The 25,378-nt window shown below is 51.2% G+C and overlaps 1 protein-coding gene across 1 annotated transcript in view; it reads left to right on the top strand.

Moving 5' to 3' along the window:
* The window catches only part of LOC138492813 (tenascin-X-like), a 759,772-nt gene that overhangs the window by 7,763 nt on the left and 726,631 nt on the right, over positions 1-25,378 (top strand). Inside the window, exons 3-4 of the mRNA XM_069620166.1 lie at positions 9,794-10,048; positions 24,773-25,027. Coding sequence (XP_069476267.1) covers positions 9,794-10,048; positions 24,773-25,027 — 510 coding nt within the window. The remainder of the gene's footprint in view (positions 1-9,793; positions 10,049-24,772; positions 25,028-25,378) is intronic.

The following is a 25,378-nucleotide window of genomic DNA, read 5'->3' as shown; positions in this document are numbered from 1 at the left end:
GTGACGTATCTGGCAGGGCTTGAAGATCCCACGTGGATTTCCATTGCCCTGTAGGTGCTTTTCTTGGGGTGCGGTGCGTGTGTTTTCCAGGCGTTGGGGTTCACACGCTATTACTTCACAGCAGTTGGGTGTTGGCTACGCGTTCATCTACACGCAAGGCAGACGGTGAGTGGTAGCCCGCTCGCCCAGGCCCAATCGCGTGTAAAACTTCCAGCGCACCCCAGAAATACACGTATCCCGCTCGCCCAAGGCCTATCGCGTGTGAACCGACAAAAAGTACAGATTTCACCCACTCGCTCTCCACGAAAAGCACGTACAAGAATATGGCTTCCTACACGTACCTTTTAAACCGGCCCACACGTACACTTCACTTACGCGTGTACGCGCCCTTTCATCCAATTACACGCGATGCCACTTCGACGTGCAGTTTTTCCACGTGTGCTCTGTCATCACGTGCTATGAGTGAAATGCCTGCGTGCGTAATGTAACTTATGCGCTTACGCGCTAAGGGCCTTTGGTCCAATGGAATCGCGTGCATGTGCTGACGCACTTACGCGCTAAGACCCTTTCCTCGAATTACACGCTGACGTGCAATTTCTTCACGTGCCAAATCACTCCGTATCAAGCTGGCCATGTGAAAACACCCGGAAGACCATGCTACTGCCCTGAAGGCCATTTTCCTGCCCCCAAGAGCCCCGAGCACGCTCCCACCTGCCATCTGCTGCTGCATGTCTGCCTGCTGCCCACGTCCCTGCTATTTGTTGCCTGCACATCAGCCATCTGCAGGGGTGCAGTTGCTGTGTCAACCCCTGCTGGAACAGAAGACTCCCGACTGGGATACCATCGCTCCACAGCCCAGCCCCAGGACACAGTTGCCCACCCACGCCTGCCTCGGGGGTCGCCATGTTGGGGCAAACACCATCTGAGACCACTGGTGACCCCCAGCCAGAGGGGCAGAGGGCCACCAGCTTCAGTGAGAAGGAAGTTGGTGTCCTGGTGGAGCATGTCCTGGGGCATTATGATGCCCTCTTCGGAACATCACGCGCCAACAAGGAAGGACTGGATAGGATCTGGGACGACTTTGTGGTTGCCATCAACGCGGAGGGGGTGGCAACCCGCAACATCAAGCAAGTCAAGAAGCGCTGGGAGGACTTGAGGTCCAGGACCCTCAACAAGGCCCGGTGCCTTGTGAAGGGGGGCCGGGGCAGCATGAGTACCATCCAGATGAGGGTCCTGGAACGCGTAGGCCCTGCGCTCCACGCCCATATCCTTCGGAGGCAGACCCGTCTGGATTTGAGCGGTAAGTGGCCAAGCATTGCTGTGTGAGACAGGGCGTGTTGCATGGTGCTGGTTGTCTGATACTTGCCTGTATGTGTGACATAGGCCATGTACGTATGTGTGTGTGCAGGGACATCATAGTCATGCATGTGAGACCAGTAATGTGCGAACCACATGGTTGGTGCATGTGTTACAATGCAACATGCGGAGCAGCATGGGGAATGCACACATTAATGCATGCCTGTCTCTGTTATTGGACATGGATGGGGTGTGAGAGATAGGTGCTGCTGTCATGGTGTCCATGTCTGTGTGTCTGACTTGCGTGTCTGTGACTTGGAAATGCCATGGATGCATGACACATGTCTGTGACAATGTTCAGATTCACTGATGCAGCCTACTCATCCGTGTATCCACTGTGTCTGGGGTGTACGAGGCCAGATGGATGAAACGAGGATGAAGTGTGTGCATGTGATAGGCATGACCCATGATGCATGTGAGTTTCAAACCAGCATTGTATGTTTCAAGAGTCCCTTGGACATGTATGCTAATGTTCATATGATATGATATGATATGGTATTTGTAACGCGCCTATACACAGGTGTTTCAAGGCGCAACGAGGCAGGGAAGGGGAGGGACAAGGGGAGACAGACAACGATCCTACTAGGCCAGGTGTCATTCAGATCGCGCAAGTGCAGGGGTGGGGGAGGGGGAAAAGTGCAAGGGGAAGGGGAGGGGGGGCAAGTGCAGTACAAGGTAATTGGCGTAAAGTAATAAATAAATAAATAGGGCCAGCTGGTGGCAAGTGCGAGGTAAGTGCAGAGCAAGTGCTGGGGAAGGGGGGGGCTGTAGGGATACAGAGACAGTCCCGCAGTGCAAAGGGGTTCCAGGGCATCAGTGTAAGTGGAGAGTGGCTGGGCCCCGGACCGAACCCGTTTAGAGTGGTCCAGTTGCAGGATCAGTGCAGTTTCAGTGAAGAATTAATTAGCTGTTCAGCAGGGGAGAGGGAGAGAGAAAGCAGAAGCAAAGAGGAAGGTTTTGAGGTGCTTCCGGAACCGGAGATGGTTCTCCTCAAGTTTCAGGGAGGCAGGAAGGCTGTTCCAGAGGGAGGCCCCTGCCGCGGAGAGAGATCTACCCCCAGCTCGTTGCTTCGAGAAGCAGCTAACCCTGAGGGAATTGGAGGCGGATGAGCGAAGGGCTCGGGAAGGAAGATATTTGGGAAGAGAGAGTTGAAGGTATTTAGGACCCAGGCCCCAGAAGGCCTTGTGGACAATGCAGAGGGTTTTGAACTTTATCCTCGCAGCCACTGGGAGCCAGTGTAGAGATTTCAGTCCTGGAGAGATACGGTCCCTGGGCTTGAAGCCAAGGACAAGTCTCGCAGTTCTGTTCTGGATGAGTTGCAGAGGGCGGAGAGTGGAGGCAGGCAGGTTAAGATAGAGGCTGTTACAGTAGTCCAGCTTCGAGAGAACCAGGGCTCGGGAGACAGTGAGCTTCTGAGGGAAGGAGAGGAAGGGAAGAATACCTCTGAGGAGGTGCAGCTGGTAGTGTGACCTCTTGGCGACGTCAGAAATATGAGGAGAGAAGGAGAGTGTGGAGTCGAAGATGACCCCAATGTTTTTTGCCTTGCAGGTAGGAGCAGGGAGGGGGCCAAGGGAGACAGGCCAGAGAGCTGCAGGGAAGGAGGGAGTGGGAGTACCGATGAGTAGAATCTCAGTCTTACTGGCATTAAGGCAGAGGTCATTGGCGGCACACCATTCTTGGATAGCAGACAGACAGTCAGAGATGAGGGAAGGAGAGGGGGAGGCTGAGGGTAGCCTGAAAATGAGCTGGGTATCGTCCGCATAGCACTGGAAATTAGGGCAGAAAGCGGCGATGCGGTGGGCAAGGAGTGCCAGATACTGGTTGAACAGCCAGGGAGAGAGATTAGATCCCTGGGGGACACCACAGGTGGAGAAAAAGATGTCGGAGAGGAAGGACCCCAGTTGGACCTGGGAGGGTCGATTTGAAAGGAAAGAGGTCAGCCACGCCAGAGCCTGACCAGTGATACCCAGGTTTTCCCGGAGACGGTTGAGCAGGATGGCATGGTTGACAGTGTCAAAGGCAGAGGAGAGATCGAGCAGAATGAGAACACACGGAGTGTTGGAATCGAGGTTCAAGAGCAGGTCTTCACGGATGTTCAGGAGAGCAGTTTCCGTGCTTCTGGCAGCTCTGAAGCCAGATTGGTGGTCATGAAGACTACCAACAGATTAAGCATGGAGGTTAAGCTGGGAGATGGCCAGTTTCTCCAGGAGCTGTTACTCGCCATGCCTGTTACTGCATGTGTTTTGCCTGCACTGACCCATGTGTTGTGGAGGGACATGATGGAAGTGATGTTTGACAGTGCCACTCATCTGCTATTGCTTCCTGTCTAGGGGACCATTGTACAGTACCCTGATGCTTGTGTTCTATGTCTCCCTGTACACAGTGGCAAGTGATGAAGAGGGCGGAGACGGCGCTGTGGAGCAAAGCGGCGGGGATGCCCACACCATCCGGGAGTGAGGGGACTGGTGCTGCGTCTGCCACTACGGCTGCAGCGGAAAGGGTGGGTGAGCCCCCACAGGGGCTTGCAATGGCGGAAGACAGTGTGGAGACATCCAGGTTGGTGGTTTCCACAGAGGAGTAGGAGGCCGCTACTGAGCTGCACATGGGGGCTGGTGGGGGTGGTACCACTGGTGCAAGTGGTGCAGTCCAGGGCCAGGGGCAGGAGGCAGCACAGGTCACCGCGGAGGGGCCTGTGCATGTCGCTGTCCCTGACCCTGTGACTGCACCACCATGCACCAGCAGGGATGCCCCATCCCAGGCCCGTCCGCAGGTAGGGGGGATGTCCATGTCATCTGACACTCCTCTACCTGCGGCCGAGGGGCCCCCTGGCCGTATGGAGAAGGTCCTGATTGGTGTTGCGTTGCGCATGTGTGACATTCGTGATGACATGCGTGCTTCCCGTGGGGAGCACGCACGTCATCACGAAGAGCAGCGTGCCAACGTGGCCCAGTTGAGAGTGTCCATGGTTGGGGGTTTTGTACATGTGTCGGCCACTCTGGCGGCCCTCTCCTCCTCTGTGGAGACTATGTGCCAGTCGTTCTCCATGCCGTCTTCCAGCCCAGATGCCACCAGGGCCCCCTGTGGACCTGCCCAGACCAACGCAGCCAGCTCGGTGGGAATCCCATCCCTGCCACAGTCGGGAGTCGGAGGTCCAGCAGTGGTGGACACCACAGCAACTGGACCCCAGCAGATGGAGGATGTGCCAGCATCATCGAGCAGGGCACGTGCACGACAGCATCGGTGGATTCCATCAGCCTGGATGCCGTCGTGCTGGCAGAGGCAGTTGTGTCGGAGGCAGCAGCAGGCTCAACAAGGGAGGCATCATGGCTCGGGGCAATCTACATCAGAGGGACAGGCATCGGCCGGAGGGCAGGAGGACCCTGGAATGGGAGTGTCTTCCGCGTGGCAGCGGTTGGGCCAGCAGATAGGTGCGGAGCGGCGGCGGACGGAGGAGGCACGGCTCACGATGGTCAGGGCGGAGATCTCCATGCGCAGGGTGCTGAGGCGGGCTGAGTGTCTCGAGGGAATTCGCAGGGAGTTGGAGGTGGACATGGCGTTATCCCTGCGAGACCTCGGGGCCAGAGGACAGGCCCGCCTCCAAGACATTGAACAGGAGTTCGATGATGCCCTGGCCCATGACATCAACAAGTGAGCCGTTGGACTTGCCCGCCTCCATTGTATATAGTTCATTAGTGTTAAGTTTCATTTCTTTTTTCTTTCATTTGGGGCGCATGGACTATGCCCCACATTTTTGTATATAGTTAGTAATTAGGTAGGCTTCATTGTAGGTTTCATTTACGTCGTTGGGCTCTTGGATCCTGGATTAACTATTTGTACATAGTTTTACAGTCTATTTTTCTCCTTCACCTTTATTTTTCTTCACCATGGAGAAATGGATATTACTCTTTTCTTTCCCTTTGGATTTACTTTGTTGGACGGTGACTTTGGACACATTTTCATTTGGATTCATTTGGATTCTCATTTTTTTTTATTTATCATTTTTTGGGACATGCTGCATTTTCTTTATTATTGGCATTATTGTGTGTTTTTATTTCATTCCCTTCATTTTGACTTGATTACATTTTTGTTTCTTACTTGAATGTGTGGTGTTCTCTCATTGGTTTCATGCATGTCACAATGTGGGTTTTCTCAGTCATGTGTTGCCATTGTGTGAGTCGGACAGACTTGTACTCATGCACATACTGCTTATTTGTGATCTATCATGTAATGGGGATTTCAATTTGGAGTGGATGTAAAGCTTGGTTGGGTGTTTGGACGGGGGTGCAGTGGGGTGGGATTTGTGTGGCCATAAGAGCCAGGGATCTGGATTGTGATGACGTGTTGGCTGGGGGACATGTGTCAGGGCCTGCTGACAGGTGCCTGTCAATGATGGGGGGGTGGGGGTGCAGGGGGACATGTGTGGGACATGTGTGGGGGCCTGCTGGAAGGTGCCCCTGACTGCTGGGGGGTGGAGTGCAGGGGGACATGTGTGGGACATGTGTGGGGGCCTGCTGGCAGGTGCCCCTGACAGCTGGGGGTGGGGGTGCTAGGGGACATGTGTGGGGGCCTGCTGGCAGGTGCCCCTGACTGCTGGGGGGGTGGGGGTGCTAGGGGACATGTGTGGGGGCCTGCTGGCAGGTGCCCCTGACTGCTGGGGGGTGGGGGTGCAGGGGGACATGTGTGGGGGCCTGCTGGCAGGTGCCCCTGACTGCTGGGGGGTGGGGGTATTGGGGGACATGTGTGGGGCCCTGCTGGCAGGTGCCCTGTACTGCTGGGGGGTGGGGGTGCAGGGGAACATGTGTGGGACATGAGTGGAGGTCTGCTGGCAGGTGCCCCTGACTTCTGGGGGGTGGGGGTACAGGGGGAAATGTGTGGGACATGAGTGAGGGCCTGCTGGCAGGTGCCCCTGATTGCTGGGGGGTGGGGGTGCAGGGGGACATGTGTGGGACATGTGTGGGGGCCTGCTGGCAGGTGCCGCTGACTGCTGGGGGTGGGGGTGCTGGGGGACATGTGTGGGGGCCTGCTGGCAGGTGCCCTGTACTGCTGGGGGGTGGGGGTGCAGGGGAACATGTGTGGGACATGAGTGGAGGTCTGCTGGCAGGTGCCCCTGACTTCTGGGGGGTGGGGGCACAGGGGGAAATGTGTGGGACATGAGTGAGGGCCTTCTGGCAGGTGCCCCTGATTGCTGGGGGTGGGGGTGCAGGGGGACATGTGTGGGACATGTGTGGGGGCCTGCTGGCAGGTGCCGCTGACTGCTGGGGGTTGGGGTGCAGGGGGACATGTGTGGGACATGTGTGGGGGCCTGCTGGCAGGTGCCCCTGACTGCTGGGGGGTGGGGGTAATGGGGAACATGTGTGGGGGCCTGCTGGCAGGTGCCCTGCACTGCTGGGGGGTGGGGGTGCTGGGAGACATGAGTTGGTGATCATATTGCAACGTGACATGTGGCTTGGCTGGGGGGCATGCCCATGGTGGATGGGCTGCCTGCGGGACATGACCAGGGGTGCAGGGTAGTCCCCTGTGGTGTGGGCTGCCTGCAGGGGCCATGGAGGGGGTAGAGGGGACACCTGGGAGGACCCACACTGCCAATTCACATGTAGGACTCCCCGTGCACCCCTGAAATACGGGTTCCACGCTCTGACAGCAAAATCGCGTGTGAAACTTCCCGTGCATCCCTCCAATACACGTACCCAGGCCAATCGCGTGTGAAACTTCCCACGCACCCCTGAAATACACGTACCAAGGCCAATCACTTGTGAAACTTCCCGCGCACCCCCGAAATACACGTACCCAGGCCAATCGCACGTGAAACTTCCCGCGCACCCCCGAAATACACGTACCCAGCCCAATCGCGTGTGAAACTTCCCGCGCACCCCTGAAATACACCTACCCAGGCCAATCGCGTGTGAAACTTCCCGCGCATCCCCCGAAATATACGTACCCAGCCCAATCACATGTGAAACTTCCCACGCACCCCCGAAATACATGTACCCAGGCCAATCGCGTGTGAAACTTCCCGCGCACCCCTGAAATACACGTACCCAGGCCAATCGTGTGTGAAACATCCCGCGCACCCCTGAAATACACGTACCCAGGCCAATCGCGTGTGAAACTTCCCGCGCACCCCCGAAATACACGTACCCAGCCCAATCGCGTGTGAAACTTCCCGCGCACCCCTGAAATACACGTACCCAGTCCAATCGCGTGTGGAACTTCCCGCGCACCCCCAAAATACACGTACCCAGCCCAATCGCGTGTGAAACTTCCCGCACACCCCTGAAATACATGTACCCAGGCCAATCAAGTGTGAAACTTCCCGCGCACCCCTGAAATACACATACCCAGGCCAATCGTGTGTGAAACTTCCTGCGCACCTCTGAAATACAGGTACCCAGGCCAATCACGCGTGAAACTTCCCGCACACCCCTGAAATGCACGTACCCAGGCCAATTGCGTGTGAAACTTCCGGCGCACCCCTGAAATACACGTACCCAGGCCAATCACATGTGAAACTTCCTGCGCACCCCTGAAATACACGTACCCAGCCCAATCGCGTGTGAAACTTCCCGCACACCCCTGAAATACACGTACCTAGGCCAATCGCGTGTGAAACTTCCCGCGCACCCCTGAAATACACCTACCTAGGCCAATCACGTGTGAAACTTCCCACGCACCCCCGAACTACACGTACCCAGGCCAATCGCGTGTGAAACTTCCCACGCACCCCTGAAATACACATACTCAGGCCAATCGCGTGTGGAACTTCCCACGCATCCCTGAAATACACATACCCAGGCCAATCACGTGTGAAACTTCCGGCGCACCCCTGAAATACACGCACCCAGGCCAATCCCGTGTGAAACTTCCCACGCACCCCTGAAATACACATACCCAGGCCAATCGCATGTAAAACTTCCCGCGCACCCCCGTAATACACGTACCCCACTCACACAGGCCCTTTCGCATGTGAAAATTCGCGCGAACCCCGTAATACACGTACCCTGCTGAAATCACAAGTGAAACTTTCCGCGAACCCCAGTAATACACGTACCCCACTCGCACAGGCCCTTTCGCGTGTGAAACTTCACGCTCACTCCAGTAATACACGTTCCCCGCTTGGCGTTTGCTGTTTGGCAGCCCTGTAAACTGGTCCAGGGTTAGCGCAGCCCTTTGCGCTGAATTGGGAATTTTGATGGCTTTTCCTTGTGCGAGGGGGTTCTTGGGGGCGTAACTGGCGCTTCTGCAGGGTCGCTGTTTTTGGAGGCTGAAATCCATGAATATGCTGTGCGCGGAAATCGCTTTTAGCGCATGTGGCTGGTGCAGACATTCGCACACGCACAGTGTGCGCCAGCCGCGTGCGCCACTTTTGTGTGAAATTCTATGAATTACCCTGCAAATCGGACAAAATCGCTTTTTAGAGACATACGTTTCTAGAGACGTTTGGAACAATTGGAGGCTGGTCAAGCTTAGTCATGTTTTTTTTCGAGGTAAAGAAATATTATTTAAATAAAAGAAATCAGTGCAGGAAGTTATGTAAGGTTGCTGGAAAGGAATTGCATAATTAATGCTGGATGAGAGTAGTTAGCAAGATTCAATTGAAATTGTAAATATTACAAATCAAAGACGGGAGATTAAACACTATCATTAGAAATCTGAAGAGCTTAAAGTGTAGCTACAGTAATCTTTGTTGAATATACAAAGCTTTGATTCTCGGAGGGAAGAACTCAACTTTCGATCCTTCGGATATCGATCAAATAAGCATAGTTAAAGTGGTTGTTTAGGCATTTCATAGAAAACATGCAGAATCAATCACTTGTCAGGCACGTTCTGCTCTGCAAGTCATATGTCTGCTATTGAAAAAGTCACTATAATTGAGGTTTCAGCTTTTATAAAGTAATGATTTCAAGGAAGATATCTACCACTGAAATGGCCATACATTTGATATTTTGATTTAGTGAGCAGAGATTACCTACAGCACATATAGGGCCTGATTCATCTAACATTTTCCTATGGTATTGTGCCATTATAAAACCCTTCCATGAATCAGGCCCATAGTACTTCCCCATTAACTATGTTTCAGTACCTGTCTCTTAAAACGTGCCTGAAGTAATTTTCATTGGTATGATCTTAAAATTAATTTCCTTTATCTGGCATGCAGACTGTTCCATTCACAATCCAATTATCTGTCACTTTGGACTTGTTAAGTGCCATTAATGTGATAGCTATTACTTATTAAACTGCACCTATTTTTCCATGACTATTACAAACTTTAAATAAGTGGATAATGTATAAAGTGATCACTGTGGCTATAATGGCCTATTGGCCCATGAATTTTCTTTGAGTTTCTGGAGTATGGTAAGCATTCTAGCACATGCAATGAACACTGCAGTTAATCATTAATAATGTTGTCATCATTAACCTGATGTCCCTCTCATTTCAGTGCCCAATGTGACCAACCATCTGATTGTCAGCGATGTCTCCATCGATTTCGTGTCTTTGAGCTGGCTCGCTCCTACTGGCAATAGAAGTTCTTATTTGATACAAGTGTTAGGGAACCCTAGCCGAAATGTGACAGTGTTCTCTGAAGTTGCATCCATAAATAACCTAATACCCGGAAATCTGTACACGTTTTTAGTGTCTGCTGTAGCTGGAGATGGTTCATCAGGAAATGACACTTCAATATCTAAGTGGACAGGTCAGTTTTGATATTTAAAGTTAAAGGTACCTATATAAATATTGTGTTACGTTGCACTTGAGTTGGCTATGTATAGTCTGACAAAATTATTTGTGTCATAACATGCTTGATTAGAAAGATGAGGGGAGTAGAAATACAGTTTACAAAGCTGCCAATAATGCTGTCGATAACCCTACATTTGCACTGAACTAAATGTCTTAACTTGATCAATATTAGGTGGAAATGTGAGCTTCTGTCCCTGAAATACTTCTCTTGAATTGCACTATTAGCACAATGCTGACAATCGGAAAACACACTTCATAGTAAACTTTAGTATTCTTTTAAACAGCAGCTAGAGAAGAATTATATGTTTATATTCCGATATGAATACATTTGAGCATTCAGATATTGTTAATTATCTCCTAAATTGTAACTGTTTATAAAAAATACATTACAGGAAGACATGCAGTACAGAAAAAACATTGCCTATCAAATATATTCTTAATTACTGTTGAGCACTTAGCACAAATTGTGCAATTTCCAACCTGGCTTCATTTTTTTAAATAGGGGACACTCTTTGTTTTATCTTAGAAAAGTGTAGCAAATTTGCAAGCACCAACATGTATGGATTATACTCCAGTGTGAAGCATTCCAGAGTGACCACATTTATAGATTTCAAGTATTAAACATTAGAGTGAAAGTTTGCCCAATGCATTATGTAATCTGTCATTCTACAAAATGCATATTTAATAATGGAAAATGAAGAATACTTTAAATTCTTAGAGCTAGACCATTGGAAAGGACCCTGTGGATGCCAGTGTCCAATCTTTTCTGATAGGCGTATGTGAACGTTTTAAAAAGTGGTCCATGGGAGACGGTCTATCCTCAAGTCAGACATTAATGGGTAAGCTTATATGCACAGAATTGTCTTAGAGACCAAATCGGACAAAACTCTTTTTAGAGACAGAGGTTTCTAGAGACGTTTGGAACAATTGGGGCTTGTCAATCTACGTCATGTTTTTTTTCTAGGTAAAGAAATATTATTGAAATAAAAGTAAACAGTGCAGGAAGTTATATAAGGTTGCTGGAAAGGAACTGCATAATTAATGATGGAGGAGGGTAGTTAGCAAGATTCAATAGAAATTGTCAATATTATAAATCAAAGACAGGATATTCAACACTATCATTAGGAATCTGAAGAGCTTAAAGTATAGCTACAGTAAAATTTGTTTAATATACAAAAGTTTGATACTCTGAGGGAAGAACTCAGCTTTTGTTACTTCGGATATCTTTTAAAATAAGTATAGTTAAAGTGGGTGTTTAGAGATTTTATAGAACACATGCAGAATCAATCACTTTTTGGGCATGCTCTGCGCTGCAAGTCATATGTCTGACATTGAAACAGTCACTATAATTGAGGTTTCTGATTTTTGTAAACTAATGATTTCAGCCCTGTACCTGGGAAATATATCACAATATCTGTGTTGTACGGTTTTTGTTTAAGGGCATACATTTTTGTTAGCTGAAAGCAAATAATTAATTTTGCTTTTAGTTTGAAAATAACTGCCACCTGCAAGCCATTATTCTTGAGAAATTACACTTTTCGTTCTTATGAAAAGAAACTGGCAGAAAAGACTGCCATTTTCAACTCCTTGTTTACAGATACATTGATGGACCTGCAACAGACATCAACTTAAAATGATTCTAACATCTCAACTTTTGAAACAATTAAGAAGTTGATTTTACTCCCAATACACAGGACATTTCAGTAATTCAGAGTTTGAATAAATATATTGACCTTGCTGACATTCCTTGAAGTAGGAACAACCCGAATCTCACTGAATAACTTTTTTTTATGAAGAGAGGATTAAAGTCTAACATTACCAAGATTCCGACCCACTCTTATGAGAACGCTTTCTAGAATGAAACTGCTTCAATCGTGAGATGGCTCTTACCATTTTCATTTTATTTATGTGTGTCTGTGATTTATAATATGAACTTTTGTGTGATAATTAAAATGTTGATTTAGGAAATACCTTGTCAAAAATGAACCGTCTTTATAAAAACACAAAGGTCAACTTGACAATTTTTTGGGGTTAAACTGTCTCATTTTTAATACATCTTTCTTGAAAAACTGAGTCCTCGAGACATCCAATATATTATTTAATTTTCCTCTTTATTTTCTCCATTGTACTAACCCCTTTTTGATATTGTGGTGTGAAATCAACAGATACATTTCAAAGTTTGCTTATTACACTACTCTCGCTATTTGCAAACCCAATTATGCAATGCTGCATTTCACAGTTGAGGCTTACAGGGATTGTTTGAAAGAGCACATATCAATACATATTCCCCAAAAAGTGCAAGAAATATATCAATCCTAAATGATTTGCGCCCAGTTTGAAAAATATACAAAGTACATACAATTCACAAAATATCCACTTTAATTGTTGAGATATTCTCGCTTAAAGATTATGGGGGTAATTCATAGATTCCAGCGCAGAGGCAGCGCACGCGAGCAGCGCAGAGAGGGATTGTGCGCCAGCCGTGTGCGCTAAACGGCATTCTGGCGCACCGCGTATTCATGGAATTTCCAAGGCAAAAAGAGCCCTGGCACAGAGAACATCCCGCAGCGCCAGTTACGCCCCCAAGAACGCCCCCCGCGCAAGGAAAAGCCATCAAAATCCCCAATCCAGCGCAAAGGGCTGTGCTAACCCTGGACCAGCTTACAGGGCAGCTGCACAGCAAACGCCGAGCGGGGAACGTGTATTCCTGGGGTGCGCTGGAATTATCCCATGCGATTGGCCCTGTGCTAGCGGGGTACGTGTATTCCTGGGGTGCGCTGGAAACATCACACTTGATTGACCCTGTGCGAGCGGGGTACGTGGATTTCGGGGGTGCGCGGGAAGTTTCACACGCAATTGGCCCTGTGCGAGTGGGGTACGTGTATTCCTGGGGTGCGCTGGAATCATCACACGCGATTAGCCCAGTGTGAGCGGGGTACATGTATTACTGGGGTACGCGGGAAGTTTCACATGCGATTGGCCCTGTGCGAGCAGGGTATGTGTATTCCTGGGGTGCGCTGGAATCATCACACGCGATTGACCCTGTGCAAGCAGGGTATGTGGATTTCGGGGGTGTGCAGGGAAATTTCACACGCGATTGGCGCTGTGCGAGCGGGATATGTATATTCCTGGGGTGCGCTGGAATCATCACATGCGATTGGCCCTGTGCGAGCAGGGTACGTGGATTTCAGGGGTGCGTGGGAACTTTCACACGCGATTGGCCCTGTGCGAGCGGGGTACGTGTATTCCTGGGGCGCACTGGAATCATCACACGTGATTGGCCCTGTGCAAGCAGGGTAAGTTTATTACTGGTGTACGCGGGAAGTTTTACACGCGATTGGCCCTGTGCAAGTGGGGTACGTGTATTATTGGGGTGCGCTGGAATCATCACACGCTATTGGCCCTGTGCGAGCGGGGTACGTGTATTCCTGGGGTGCGCCCGAATTATCACATGCGATTTCGCTGTCAGAGCGGGGTACGTGTATCCAGTGGGGTGCGCGGGGAGTCCCACACGTGAATTAGCAGTGTAGGTCCTCCAAGGTGTTCCCTTTACACCCTCCACGGCCCCTGCAGGCAGCCCACACCACAGGGGACTACCCTGCACCCCTGGCCATGTCCCGCAGGCAGCCCGTCCACCATGGCCATGCCCCCCAGCCAGGCCACATGTCACCTTGCACTAGTGATCACCAAAACTCATGTCCCCCTGCACTCTCACCCCCCAGCAGTGAGGGTCACCTGCCAGCAGGCCCCCGCTCACGTCCCACTCATGTCCCCCAGCACCCCCACCCCTCATAAGTGAGGGGCACCTGCCAGCAGGCCCCCACTCATGTCCCCCAGCACCCCCAGCAGTGAGGGGCACCTACCAGCAGGCCCCCACTCATGTCCCCCAGCACCCTCACCCCCCAACAGTGAGGGTCACCTGCCAGCAGGCCCCCACTCATGTCCCACTCATGTCCCCCAGCACCCCTACCCCCCAGCAGTGAGGGGCACCTGCCAGCAGGCCCCCACTCATGTCCCCCAGCACCCCCGCCCCCAGCAGTGAGGGGCACCTGCCAGCAGGCCCCCACTCATGTCCCCCAGCACCCCCACCCCCCAGCAGTGAGGGGTACCTGCCAGCAGGCCCCCATTCATGTCCCCCAACACCCCCACCCCACCTCCCAGCAGTGAGGGGCAACTGCCAGCAGGCCCCCACTCATGCCCCACTCATGTCCCCAGCATCCCCACCCCCCAGCAGTGAGGGGCACTTGCCAGCAGGCCCCCACTCATGTCCCCCACCCACTCACCCACCCAGCAGTGACATGCCTATCTCATGACACAAACCAAAAATCAACTATGTACATCAACACATGTCCGTCACACACACACAATGGTTGCCATTGATTGAGGAAACCCACATGTTGACATGCATGAACCCAATGAGCGAATCCCACACATTGAAGTAAAACATCCAAATGTATTAATATGAAAATCAATGTAAATAAATTAAAGCACAAAATAATGGCAAATATGAATTGAAATGCATGTCCAATTGAAAAATAAAGAAATCCCGAATAAATCCCAATTAATCCAAAAGAAAAATGGCCAAAACTCTCTGTCCACCAAACCAAATCCAAATGAAACGCAAAAAGGTAAATCCATTGATCCATGTTGAAATGAAATTAAAAAGTCCAAATAAATGCAACGTCCAACTATGTACAATCCAATTTTCAGGGTCCATGAGCCCAACAAAATAAATGAAACCTATCTAATAACCTACCTAACAAAAAAACTATATACAAAAGTGTGGGACATAGTCCAAAAGCCCCAAAAGAAAAAAAAAAGAAAAGGAAACCTAACACCATAAACTATTTACAATGGCGGCGGGCAAGTCCTGCGGCTCACTCAGTGATGTTTTCGGCCAGGGCATCATCGAACTCCATGTCTATTTGCTGGAGGCGGGCCTCTGTCCTGGCCCCGAGGTCTCGCAGGGAGGCACTCATGGCCTGTTCCAACTCCCTGCGAGTCGCCTCGAGGCACTCTGCCCGCCTCAATGCCCGACGCATGGAGAACTCAGCCCTAACCATGGTGAGCCGCGCCTCTTCCGCCCGCCGCTGCTACGCACCTATACGCTGGCCCAACCACAGCCACACGAAGACACACCCATTCCAGGGTCCTCCTGCCCTCTGGCCGATGCCTGCCCCCCTGATGTCGATGGCCCGAGCCATCATTGCTCCCACCTAGAGCCTGCTGATGCTGCTGTCCATGTGCCCTGTCTGATGATGCCTGCACATCCTTCATCAGCTAGTCTCCAGTTGAGTTGTGGTGTCCACCCCTGCTGGACCACCGACTCCCGACTGTGGCAGGGATGGGATCTCAACCAAGCGGGTTGTGTTGGTCAGGCCAGGTCCACAGGGGGCCCTGGTGTAATCTGGGCCGGAAGACGGCAAGGAGAACGACTGGTGCATAGTCTCCAGAGGAGGAGAGGTCCGCCAGAGTGCGCGTCACATGTAGGAACCCACCGACCAGGGCCCCTCCCAACAGTGCCAGGTCGCGACGCTGCTGTTCGTGATGGCGTGCGTTCTCCACCCAGGATGAACGCACGTCATCATGAATGTCACGCGTGTGCAACGTGACACCAATCAGGACGGAGCCCATACGGTCATGGGACCCCTCGTCCGTAGATAGTGGAGAGGCAGATGACATGGCACTCTCCCCTACCTGCGGACGGGCCTGGGATGGGGCATCCCTGCTGGTGCATGGTGGTGTAGTCACAGGGTCAAGGACAGCGACATGCACAGGCCCCTCCGCTGTGACCTGTGCTGCCTCCTGACCCTGGCCCTGGACTGCACCACTTGGACCAGTGGTACCACCCCCACCAGGCCCCATGTTCGGCTCAGTAGCGGGCTCCGCCTCCTCTGTGGAGACCACCAACCTGGATGTCTCCACAAAGTCTTCCACCATTGCAAGCCCCTGTGGGGCCTCACCCGGCCCCTCCGCCACAGCCGCAGTGGCTGATGCAGTACCAGCCCCCTCGCTCCCGGATGATGGCAAGTCCTGGGAGGGTGGCTGGGCCTTGCGTCGCCGCCCGGTGGAGGCATCCCTCCGCTTGGTTCCACAGCGCCGTGTCCGCCCTCTTCTTCACTTGACGCTGCGTAGAGGGAGACATAGAACACAAGCATCAGGGTACAGTACAATATTCCCCTAGACAGGAAGCAATAACACATGAGTGGCACTGTCAAACGACACTTCCAACCTGTCCCTCCACAACACATTGGTGAATGCACGCAACACACATTCAGAAACAGGCACGGCGCCTGCAATCAACATCAGCATCCATGTACAATGGCCTCTATTAACCAAAAATCTTGCCTTCAAACTCACATGCATCATGGCTCACACTGATCCCATGCACACACATCACCGGAGGGTCATCCATCATGGCTTGTACACCACAGACACAGTGGATAGACACAGTGGATACAACGATGACCGCAATGCATGAGTGAATCTACACATCATCACGGACAAGTGTCATGCATCCGTGGCGTTTCAAAGTCACACACACACTTCTCAGACACACACACATGTGCGCCATACATGTACATGACAGCAGCACCCATCCCTCACACCCCCTCCATGTCCTAGAACAGAGACTGGCATGCTTTCATGTGTTTATTCCACATACAGCTCCCCATTTTGCATTGTAACACATGCACCAACCATGTGGTTCACACATTACTGGTCTCACATGCATGACCATGATGTCCCTGCACACACACATCCATACATGGCCTATGTCACACATACAGGCAAGTATCAGACTACCAGCACACTGCAACATGCCCTGTCTCACACAGCAATACTTGGCCACTTACCGCTCAACTCCAGACGGGTCTTCTTCCGAAGGATCTGGGCATGGAGCGCTGGGCATATGCGTTCCAGGACCCTCATCTGGATGTCACTCATGCTGACCCGGCCCCCCTCTACGAGGCGCCTGGCCTTGTAGAGGGTCCTGGACCTGAGGTCCTCCCAGCGCTTCTTGACGTGCTTGATGTCGCGGGTTGCAACCCCCTCCTCATTGATGGCAACCACTACATCGTCCCAGATCCTATCCCGTCCTTCCTTGTTGGCGCGTGATGTTCTGAAGAGGGCATCAAAATGCATCAGTACATGCTCCACAGGACACCAACTTCCTTCTCACTGAAGCTGGTGGCCCTCTGCCTCTCTGGCTGGGGGTCGCCAGTGGTCTCAGATGGTGTTTGCCCCGACATGGTGACCCCCGATGAAGTCGTGGGTGGGCAACTGTGTCCTGGGGCTGGGCTGTGAAGCGATGGTATCCCAGTCGGGAGTCTTCTGTTCCAGCAGGGGTGGACACAGCAACTGGAACCCTGGGTGATGTGCAGGCACCAAATAGCAGGGCACATGGGCAGCAGGCAGGAAGGCAGCAGCAGGCGGCAGGTGGGAGCATGCTCGGGGCTCTGGGGGGCAGTAATTTGGCCTTCTGGGCAGGAGCATGGTCTTCCGTGTGTTGTTGCATGGCCAGATTGATACAGAGTGATTTGGCACGTGAATAAAATTGCACATCAGTGTGTAATTCGAGTAAAGGCCCTTAGCGCGTAAGCGCGTCTGTGACATTACATGCGCTGGTGTTTCCCTCATGACGGGTGCATAATGAATCAGCACATGAAGACACAGCACGTACGCGATTTCATTGGACCAAAGGCCCTTAGCATGTAAGTGCATCTGTGACGGGACGCGCAAGGGCATTTCCCACAACACGGGTGCATGTTCATTGTACACGTGCAAAAACTGCACGTCCGAGGCACGTACACGCGTAAGTAACATTATATGTGTGGGCCAGTTTAAAAGGTACGTGTAGGATGCCATTTTCTTGTACGTGCTTTTCGTGGAGAGCGAGTGGGTGAATTTTGTACTTCTTGTTGGTTCACACGCGATTACTTCACAGAGTTTCAAGTTCGTACTCCCTGTTACCTCTGACAGCGTTCTATTTTTTTGTTGGGCCTGTTTCCTCAAACAGCGTTCACTTCTTCTTTTGTCCTGTTTCCTCAGACAGCGTACAATTCTTCTTTTGGCGGGGGTGTTGCCAACGCACACACGTGTGTCTTTTTCACGTTCTTTTTCCAGGCATACGGTGAGACGCGCACCTATTTACCAACTGTGCTTGCCCCGTGTGTCGCGTACCCCCTCAGAGGTCATTGTAGGCTGCGTGTATTACGCATATGCATATTTTTGTGTTTCTGGGTGCCACAGCGTAGTGCGGGTTCATTTTTCAATGCACGTGGTCTACAAGGGGTTGCATGCACGTTCATTTTTGTTTTCGGGGTGCCTGTGCATTGCGTGACCTGTCATCTTCCCCCAGGGGTCACAGACAGCCTTGCTAGAGCACTAGGGTACGAATTCCATCTAGTACCCTACCCCTTTCACCCCCAATTGCCCAGGACAATAGTTTATTGCTACTCCCATACGCACAACAACATCAGTGCCATGGTTGGGAGGCGACCAAGCGGCAAGGGAGGCAAAGGTGGCCGACCTTCAAAAGGTGGGCGTGGTGGGTGTGGTAGGGGACGTGGCCAGGATTTGCAGGGTGCCTCTAGACCCCCATGTGTGGAGGACCAATCAGGGACACCCATGCCTCACCCCCCCCATGGTTGTGGGAAACGTAGCTGACACCATCCCAGCTCAGCCCTTGTTCGACCGGCCCATTGTGGCACCTGAACCGGCACAAGATGACTCCCATGCTGACTTCCAGCTCAGCAATCTAAGCTACGTGTGGCGGTGCAAGTTGTTGTCACCAGGCCACGTGAATCTGGGGCAGCAATTTCATCTGCTGCCCCAAGTAGACAGGGTGGGGAGGCTGCAGGGGCAGCTGCAGCTCTATCCACCCCAGCTCTGAGTCTCCCAGCCAGGACAGTGTTGGTCCAGGTCCATCAAACTGACGTTGCCTCTGCCAACAACACCCTGCTGCCAATACCTGCATCAAGACCTATGGTCATGGTGCCTTCGCACAATCCTAGTACACAGCCCACCGGCGCTTCTGCCCCTACTGACCAGAGCGGCGTAAGCCACTCAGGATCTGCAACACCTTTGAAAAAGAAGGAGGGTGCTCTGGCACTACAGGCTGAGACCCCAGACACGGCTACACACTCCGGCACATCAAGGAAGCCTAGCTTTAATGACGCTGAACTTGATGCACTTGTGGCCTATGTGTCGGCACATAGCCGTGAAATGGTGGTGACTGCAGGGTGCAAGACCACACCTGGTCAATTTAGGGCCCACTGGCAGACCATCGCGGACCACATTAGTGCCCTTGGATTTGTGAGGCGCACAGCTGATGATTGCTACAAGCGGTGGAATGACCTGAAATGCAGAGCAAAGAACAAACTGGCTTCAAATCATGCCTCTGCTCTGGTGACTGGCGGTGGGTCTCCACCAGAGTACAACCAACTCACTGAACATGAGTTTGTTGCTGGAACCTTCGTCACAGAGGAACAGATCCAAGGCGTGGGAGACCTACCTGATTACGACGCATTGTCCGGTGAGTGCCCATGCATGTGTGTGTAATCCATGTGTATGTTGTTTGGGTGACGGTTCTGATTGAGTGCCAGGTGAGGGTGTGTACTCCAGAGTGGTATGGGTCACCCATGTGCTTCCTCCAATACATTCACGTGCCTTGGATTTGGGCATGACAGTATCCCTTCTGCCCACAGAAGCCAATTAGCACCACATTACTGCAGTTGCCCTTGAACTGTCATCTTGCAACAACATTGTTCATATTTTTTCAGTGCTCATTCAGGTTGATTGTTTCAATTCTCCCATTTTTGCAAAGCATTTTTCAGCCCTAATGCCACATATGTGACATGCTTCTGTCATTGATTACACCACAAATTGGGCCACATTTGTAACCTGGTTATGTGAATGATTAGACCATTCAGGCCGATAGAGTATTGGCCTGCTCACATTAATTTTTAGGGCCTGTTTGCATGTGGAACATGATAGTTGTTTCCTGTTATGTTAAAGTGACCAACCATTGATGTGTACATCTGCCTACAATCACTGTATTATTGCACACTGGATATGTTGCAGTGTGTGACATATGCATATTTTGCCACACTATTTAGCATTTTTCATCTCATCATGTCCATATGACATGGATGGGTGACAGTACTCATTCACTGACATATCGCTGTAGTTGTCTACTGTACCATGGCTATGCTACATGCCATCTGCTGGCATGTGTCATGTATGTGTATTGGGCATGCCACTCACAGGCTAATGTGTGATGCCAGTGCTACCCACCATGCAGCAAGTGTGTTTCTTTTCCATCTTGGTGTCCTCAGTGTCTGCTTTTTGCCTCCCCTTCCAACTCATTGACAGTGCATGCATGCCAGGGTTATAGTCATGTGCAACATGTGTGAATCATGTACAGGATCTCTGTCTTGTCAGGCCTATGTGTGTGCTATGGTGCTCATGCCTGTTTCCATTTGTTGTATTTCATGTTTTTGCAGGTGATGACGCACTTGATTCTGGTGAGGTTGAGGAGATGGTGCAGACCCAGGTGGGATCTTAACCACGACCGGGCACCAGTGGAGGACGTGGTGTGGTGGTGGGTGAAAACCCTTTTTTACTGCAGACCATACTGTCCAGGGGTGTCTCTGGGTGCACCTCCTCAGACCTCAGTGCGGGTGCTGAATCGGATGATGAGACTTATGTGCTGTCGTAGGTGAGTGCTTCTGGCAGGGATTCTGTTCTGTCCAACCCACCTGCACCAGGGGTAGAATCCTCTATGGGGATGTCAGTGTTGGTAGGTCCGCCTTTGGCGGTTACGGATGCAGGGTCACACTCCACAACATCTGATCCTGTTCCTGGTCCAGCAGATCAGAGGGGGAATGCAGTCCTGCAGCCTCAGGCAGTGGCAGCACAGCAAGGTGCAGATCGCCTTGCCCCAAACAGGTGTGGTGCCCGCCGACGCGGTGGCTGTGCGCCACCAGGCAATACTATATGGGAAAACCCCATGTACGGTATGGCAACCCAACAGGCAGCATCAGTTGAAATGATGGCTCAGGGAATGGAGAGGGTGGCCACTTCCATTATCCCCCTGAAAGGCAGATGGAGCAAGAACAGCAGGCAACAGACTCCATTTGCCAATCACACAGGGAAGACATGTTGGCGTCCAACAGGGACCGACGGGCGGCACTGGAGACTCTGCGTGAAGCCATATCAATAGAGTCACAGGGCCACAGGGAAGCCCTGAGGGTAGAACTCCATAACGTCAGGGAGACTCTGCTTGAACTTGAGGCTTCCTGAAATTTTCGGACAGAACAGCAGCTGGAGCAGCTCACACGGTTGCTCTTGGCTGAGCTGCAGGCAACCTGTGAGGAGATCCAGGCATCACGGGAGGCCATTTGTTGCAGAAATGCAGGCAACCTGTGAGGTGCTGCATGGGGATCTTCGCACTATCATCCTCCAGAATCAGACCTTCCAGACCCACATGCTTGCTGCCATGGAGGACCATACCAGGGCTTTGTGTGGGCTGCCTCCCATAGCACCACCACCTCCTGATGCAGCAGCAGAGGATGAAGAGACCGACAGTAGTTCTCCCACAATGGCATAGCCGTGCAGGCCATGAGCCCGTGGAGATATTTTTTTTTTCTCAACATCCACGCAGGTGGGTGTTGGTGTGCACCCTGTCCTCGGTGCCCCCCCCCCCGGCCCGCACATGACCATTTTTTTTACAGTGTGGTGCCTTGTGTGGCTCCCGTGGGCATCCACTATGTATTCCGGCTGAGCACATGCAGGCTTGTCCTGAGTTTGGGTTAGATGCTTGGGTTTGTGACACACACACCCCTCCTGCTTCCCGTTTCCATGGGCTTGCAAAGGGTGTGACCAAGTGACAGTGATTTACACAGTGACATTGGGCTCCCATGAGCTGTGTGGGCAGTCTGTAGTCAATACTGTGCGGACATCCCTAGTGGGTATTGTTGTTGTATTGAACACTGCATGGTGTATTGATATGTGCTTGTGCATCCATGTCTTCCACAAAATTTGCAGGTACCTTCTTCATGTCTTCACAAGGCCGTCTCCTTTGCAGATGGAGTTCATGTTGTATGCAGTACACTGACACATTTGCGTGGCAGCACCACTGTGCAGTTGGAAGGGGTTGATGTGCTGGCTTATTCAGGTTGTATGACTACCACTACTTTGACTTTGTACTGTCATGTTTTTGCAATGTTTCATGCTGTGTTGCTGTATTGTGTTGGTCGTAAGTATTTGGTCATGTGTGCTGTTTGTTATTGATTACTGGGAGCATAATGTCTGTGGGCTGATTCCATTTGGGACAGTGCACTTTGTGACACTTGTGTCAGGTCTTGTGCATTGCTTTGTTTGCTTTCACATTGGATGACATGCCATGGTGTGTTGGGTGGCGGAGATGGTATTTTGCAAGGGGGTAGTCATTCATGCAGCATGAATGTATGTCTTTTAATGACACAGCATTGGTTGTCTTTCAGTAGGTAGGGATGCACACAATGTAACACTTCCAGGTGACCAATCTCAGGCTAGTATGGTTGTGACAGTTGACTGTCCCTTATGTCATCATCATTGATTGTCACCTCGTATGTGCCAGGGCTGTGTGCTCTCCACAGGGGTAGGATTTTAGGTGAAGTAATTAGCCACGAGCTGGGTACGGGCTGCCTCACCATGTGCCCTTTCACCTCCCATGCGCAGCAGACGTGCATGTGGTTGGGGATGTGGGGGCACCACCATGTCCACCGGCAGGCCTCGGCGGGTTGCTACGTTGTGCAGGACACATGCTGCCACTATGATCCTGCACACTACTGGGGGCGCTGATAGCAGCTGCCCAACAGAGCGGTCAAGGGAGCGAAAGCGTGAATTGTGCACTCCAAATGTGCGCTCCACTATGCCCCGGTTTGCAATATGGGCTGTGTTGTATCTTACCTCGGGTGGTATGGTGGGGTTCCGAATTGGCGTCATCATGTGGGTGCTCAGAAGGGTAGGCACTGTCCCCTGGGGAGGTGATGATGGGTATCATTAGTAGGGTTGTGACATTACTCAGTATCTGACAAGCATGCATGTGCAGTGGCATTTATACTCACCAAGCAGCCATGTATCGCCATGCCACCCAGCTTCTAGGTCCCGGTTTAGGGTTGACATTCTGTATATGAAACTGTCATGGGTGGACCCTGGATAGTTGGCATGTACTGAGGTGATGATTCCCTTGGCATCACATACTACCTGCGCGTTGATGGAATGCCAGTGCTTGCGGTTTCTATAGATGTGCTCTGATGCCCTGGGAGGACGTAGAGCCACATGGGTGCAATCAATAGCACCTACCACTTTGGGGAAGTGTGCCACCCTGTAAAAATCCTGGACAACAGCCTGCCTTTCTGCAGATGTTCTGGGCAGGCATATGTGCCTGCGGACTGATGGCCGTGCAGTCATGATGGCCAAGACCTGGTTTAGGCAGCGTGACTGCGTGGCCTGTGACACCCCCCCCCACTATGGCACTTGTCCGCTGAAATGACCCAGTAGCCAAGAAGTGCAGTACATTGAGCACCTTTTCCAAGGGGCTCGGTGCTTGGGAGCACAGGGTGGGTGATGTGAGGTCATCCTCCCACTCACTCACCAGGTCGAGTATTATGTGTGGTGGAAACCTGTACCTCCCATACACCTGGTCATAAGGCATCCCAAAAAGGCTGGTCCTGGGTGTAAAAATTCTGGGCCTGACTGTCCTCCTCCTCCTCCTGCGGTATCCCATGACCACTGCTGTGAGGAACGGTATATTCATCGTAGTGTCTGAGCTTGTTTGTTGTTTGTGCGCACTTTTATGCTGCGCGGGTCCGTGTGCGCCTGCTTCCTGCTGGCGTACGTGTTTCCAGATTAGCGCGTTTTTTTGACGCACGCGTTAGCACTGTTCGATTCCATGAATACGTGTTGTAGGCGCGCGTGTGGGCGTTCTGTGCATTTGCCTCCTGTACTTCCCACGTAACGCCCACATTTTCACGCGTTGTTCCGCATTCCGCGTATTACGCCCAGTGTTCCACCTACTTTTGTTGTGTGCGCCGTGCTATGTGCGCTTTCGATGTGCACATAGCACACGCTGTTTGGTGAAGTGTGCGCACGCATGTGCCACGCAGGATTTCAGCGCACATCCATGGATTTACACGCGCACGGACTTCCATGAATCGATGTGCGTGGGTTTCTCTGTGATTTTTGCACTTGCGCTGCAATTCGCACGCTTTCGCACGCTTGCGCGGAAATTTTCAGCGCACATTTATTCCATAAATCGGCCTGTTAGTATATACGCGAATACAAATGTAAAACATGTTTGTGACAATTGGCTATACATTTCGTATTTTGCTTCAATGAGCAGAGATTACCTCCGTAAACAGCACACATAGTACCTCTCCATGAAGAATGTTTTCAGTACCCGTCTCTTAAAATGTTGCTGGAAGTAATTTTTATTGGTATAATCCTAAGAATGATTTCCTATATCCGGCATGCAGACTTCTCCATTCTCTAATAAACAGAAAGTAATCCTCCAATTATCTGTCACTGTGGACTTGTTAAGTAAACTTGATTTGTTAGCTATCTCTAATTAACTACACCTACTTTTTCATGACTATTGGTTGTCATCATTAACTTGATTTCCCTCTCATTTCAGTGCCCAATGTCACCAACCATCTGATTGTCAGTGATGTCTCCATCAATTTTGTTTCTCTGAGCTGGCTCGCTCCTACTGGAAATAGAAAATCTTATTTGATACAAGTGTTAGGGAACCCTAGCAGAAATGTGACAGCGTTCACTGAAGTTGCATCCATAAATCACCTAATACCCGGAAATCTGTACACGTTTTTAGTGTCTGCTGTAGCTGGAGATGGTTCGTCAGGAAATGACACTTCAATATCAAAGTGGACAGGTCAGTTTTGATATTGAAAGTTAATGATACCTATATAAATATTGCATTACTTTGCACTTGAGTTGGCTATGTATAGTCTGACAAAATTAGTTGTTTCATAACCTGCTTGATTAGGAAGATGAGGGGAGTAGAAATACAGTCTACAAAGCTGCCAATCATGCTTTCGAAAACCCTCCATTTGCACTGTCCTAACTGCCTGATTCATGGAATTATTTGCGCCGAAAACGGGGATTTGTGCGCCATTCTGCCAAAAAAAAAAAAACATTTGTCAAACAGGGATTTGTAGGCAGAATGGCGCCCAAATCCCCGTTTTCGGGGCAAATAATTCCATGAATCAGTCAGTAAATGTCT

Source organism: Ambystoma mexicanum, chromosome 10 (assembly GCF_040938575.1).
Source record: "Ambystoma mexicanum isolate Mex_15411 chromosome 10, UKY_AmexF1_1, whole genome shotgun sequence".
Classification (NCBI taxonomy): domain Eukaryota; kingdom Metazoa; phylum Chordata; class Amphibia; order Caudata; family Ambystomatidae; genus Ambystoma; species Ambystoma mexicanum.
This window is presented reverse-complemented; position numbering and strand designations above follow the sequence as displayed.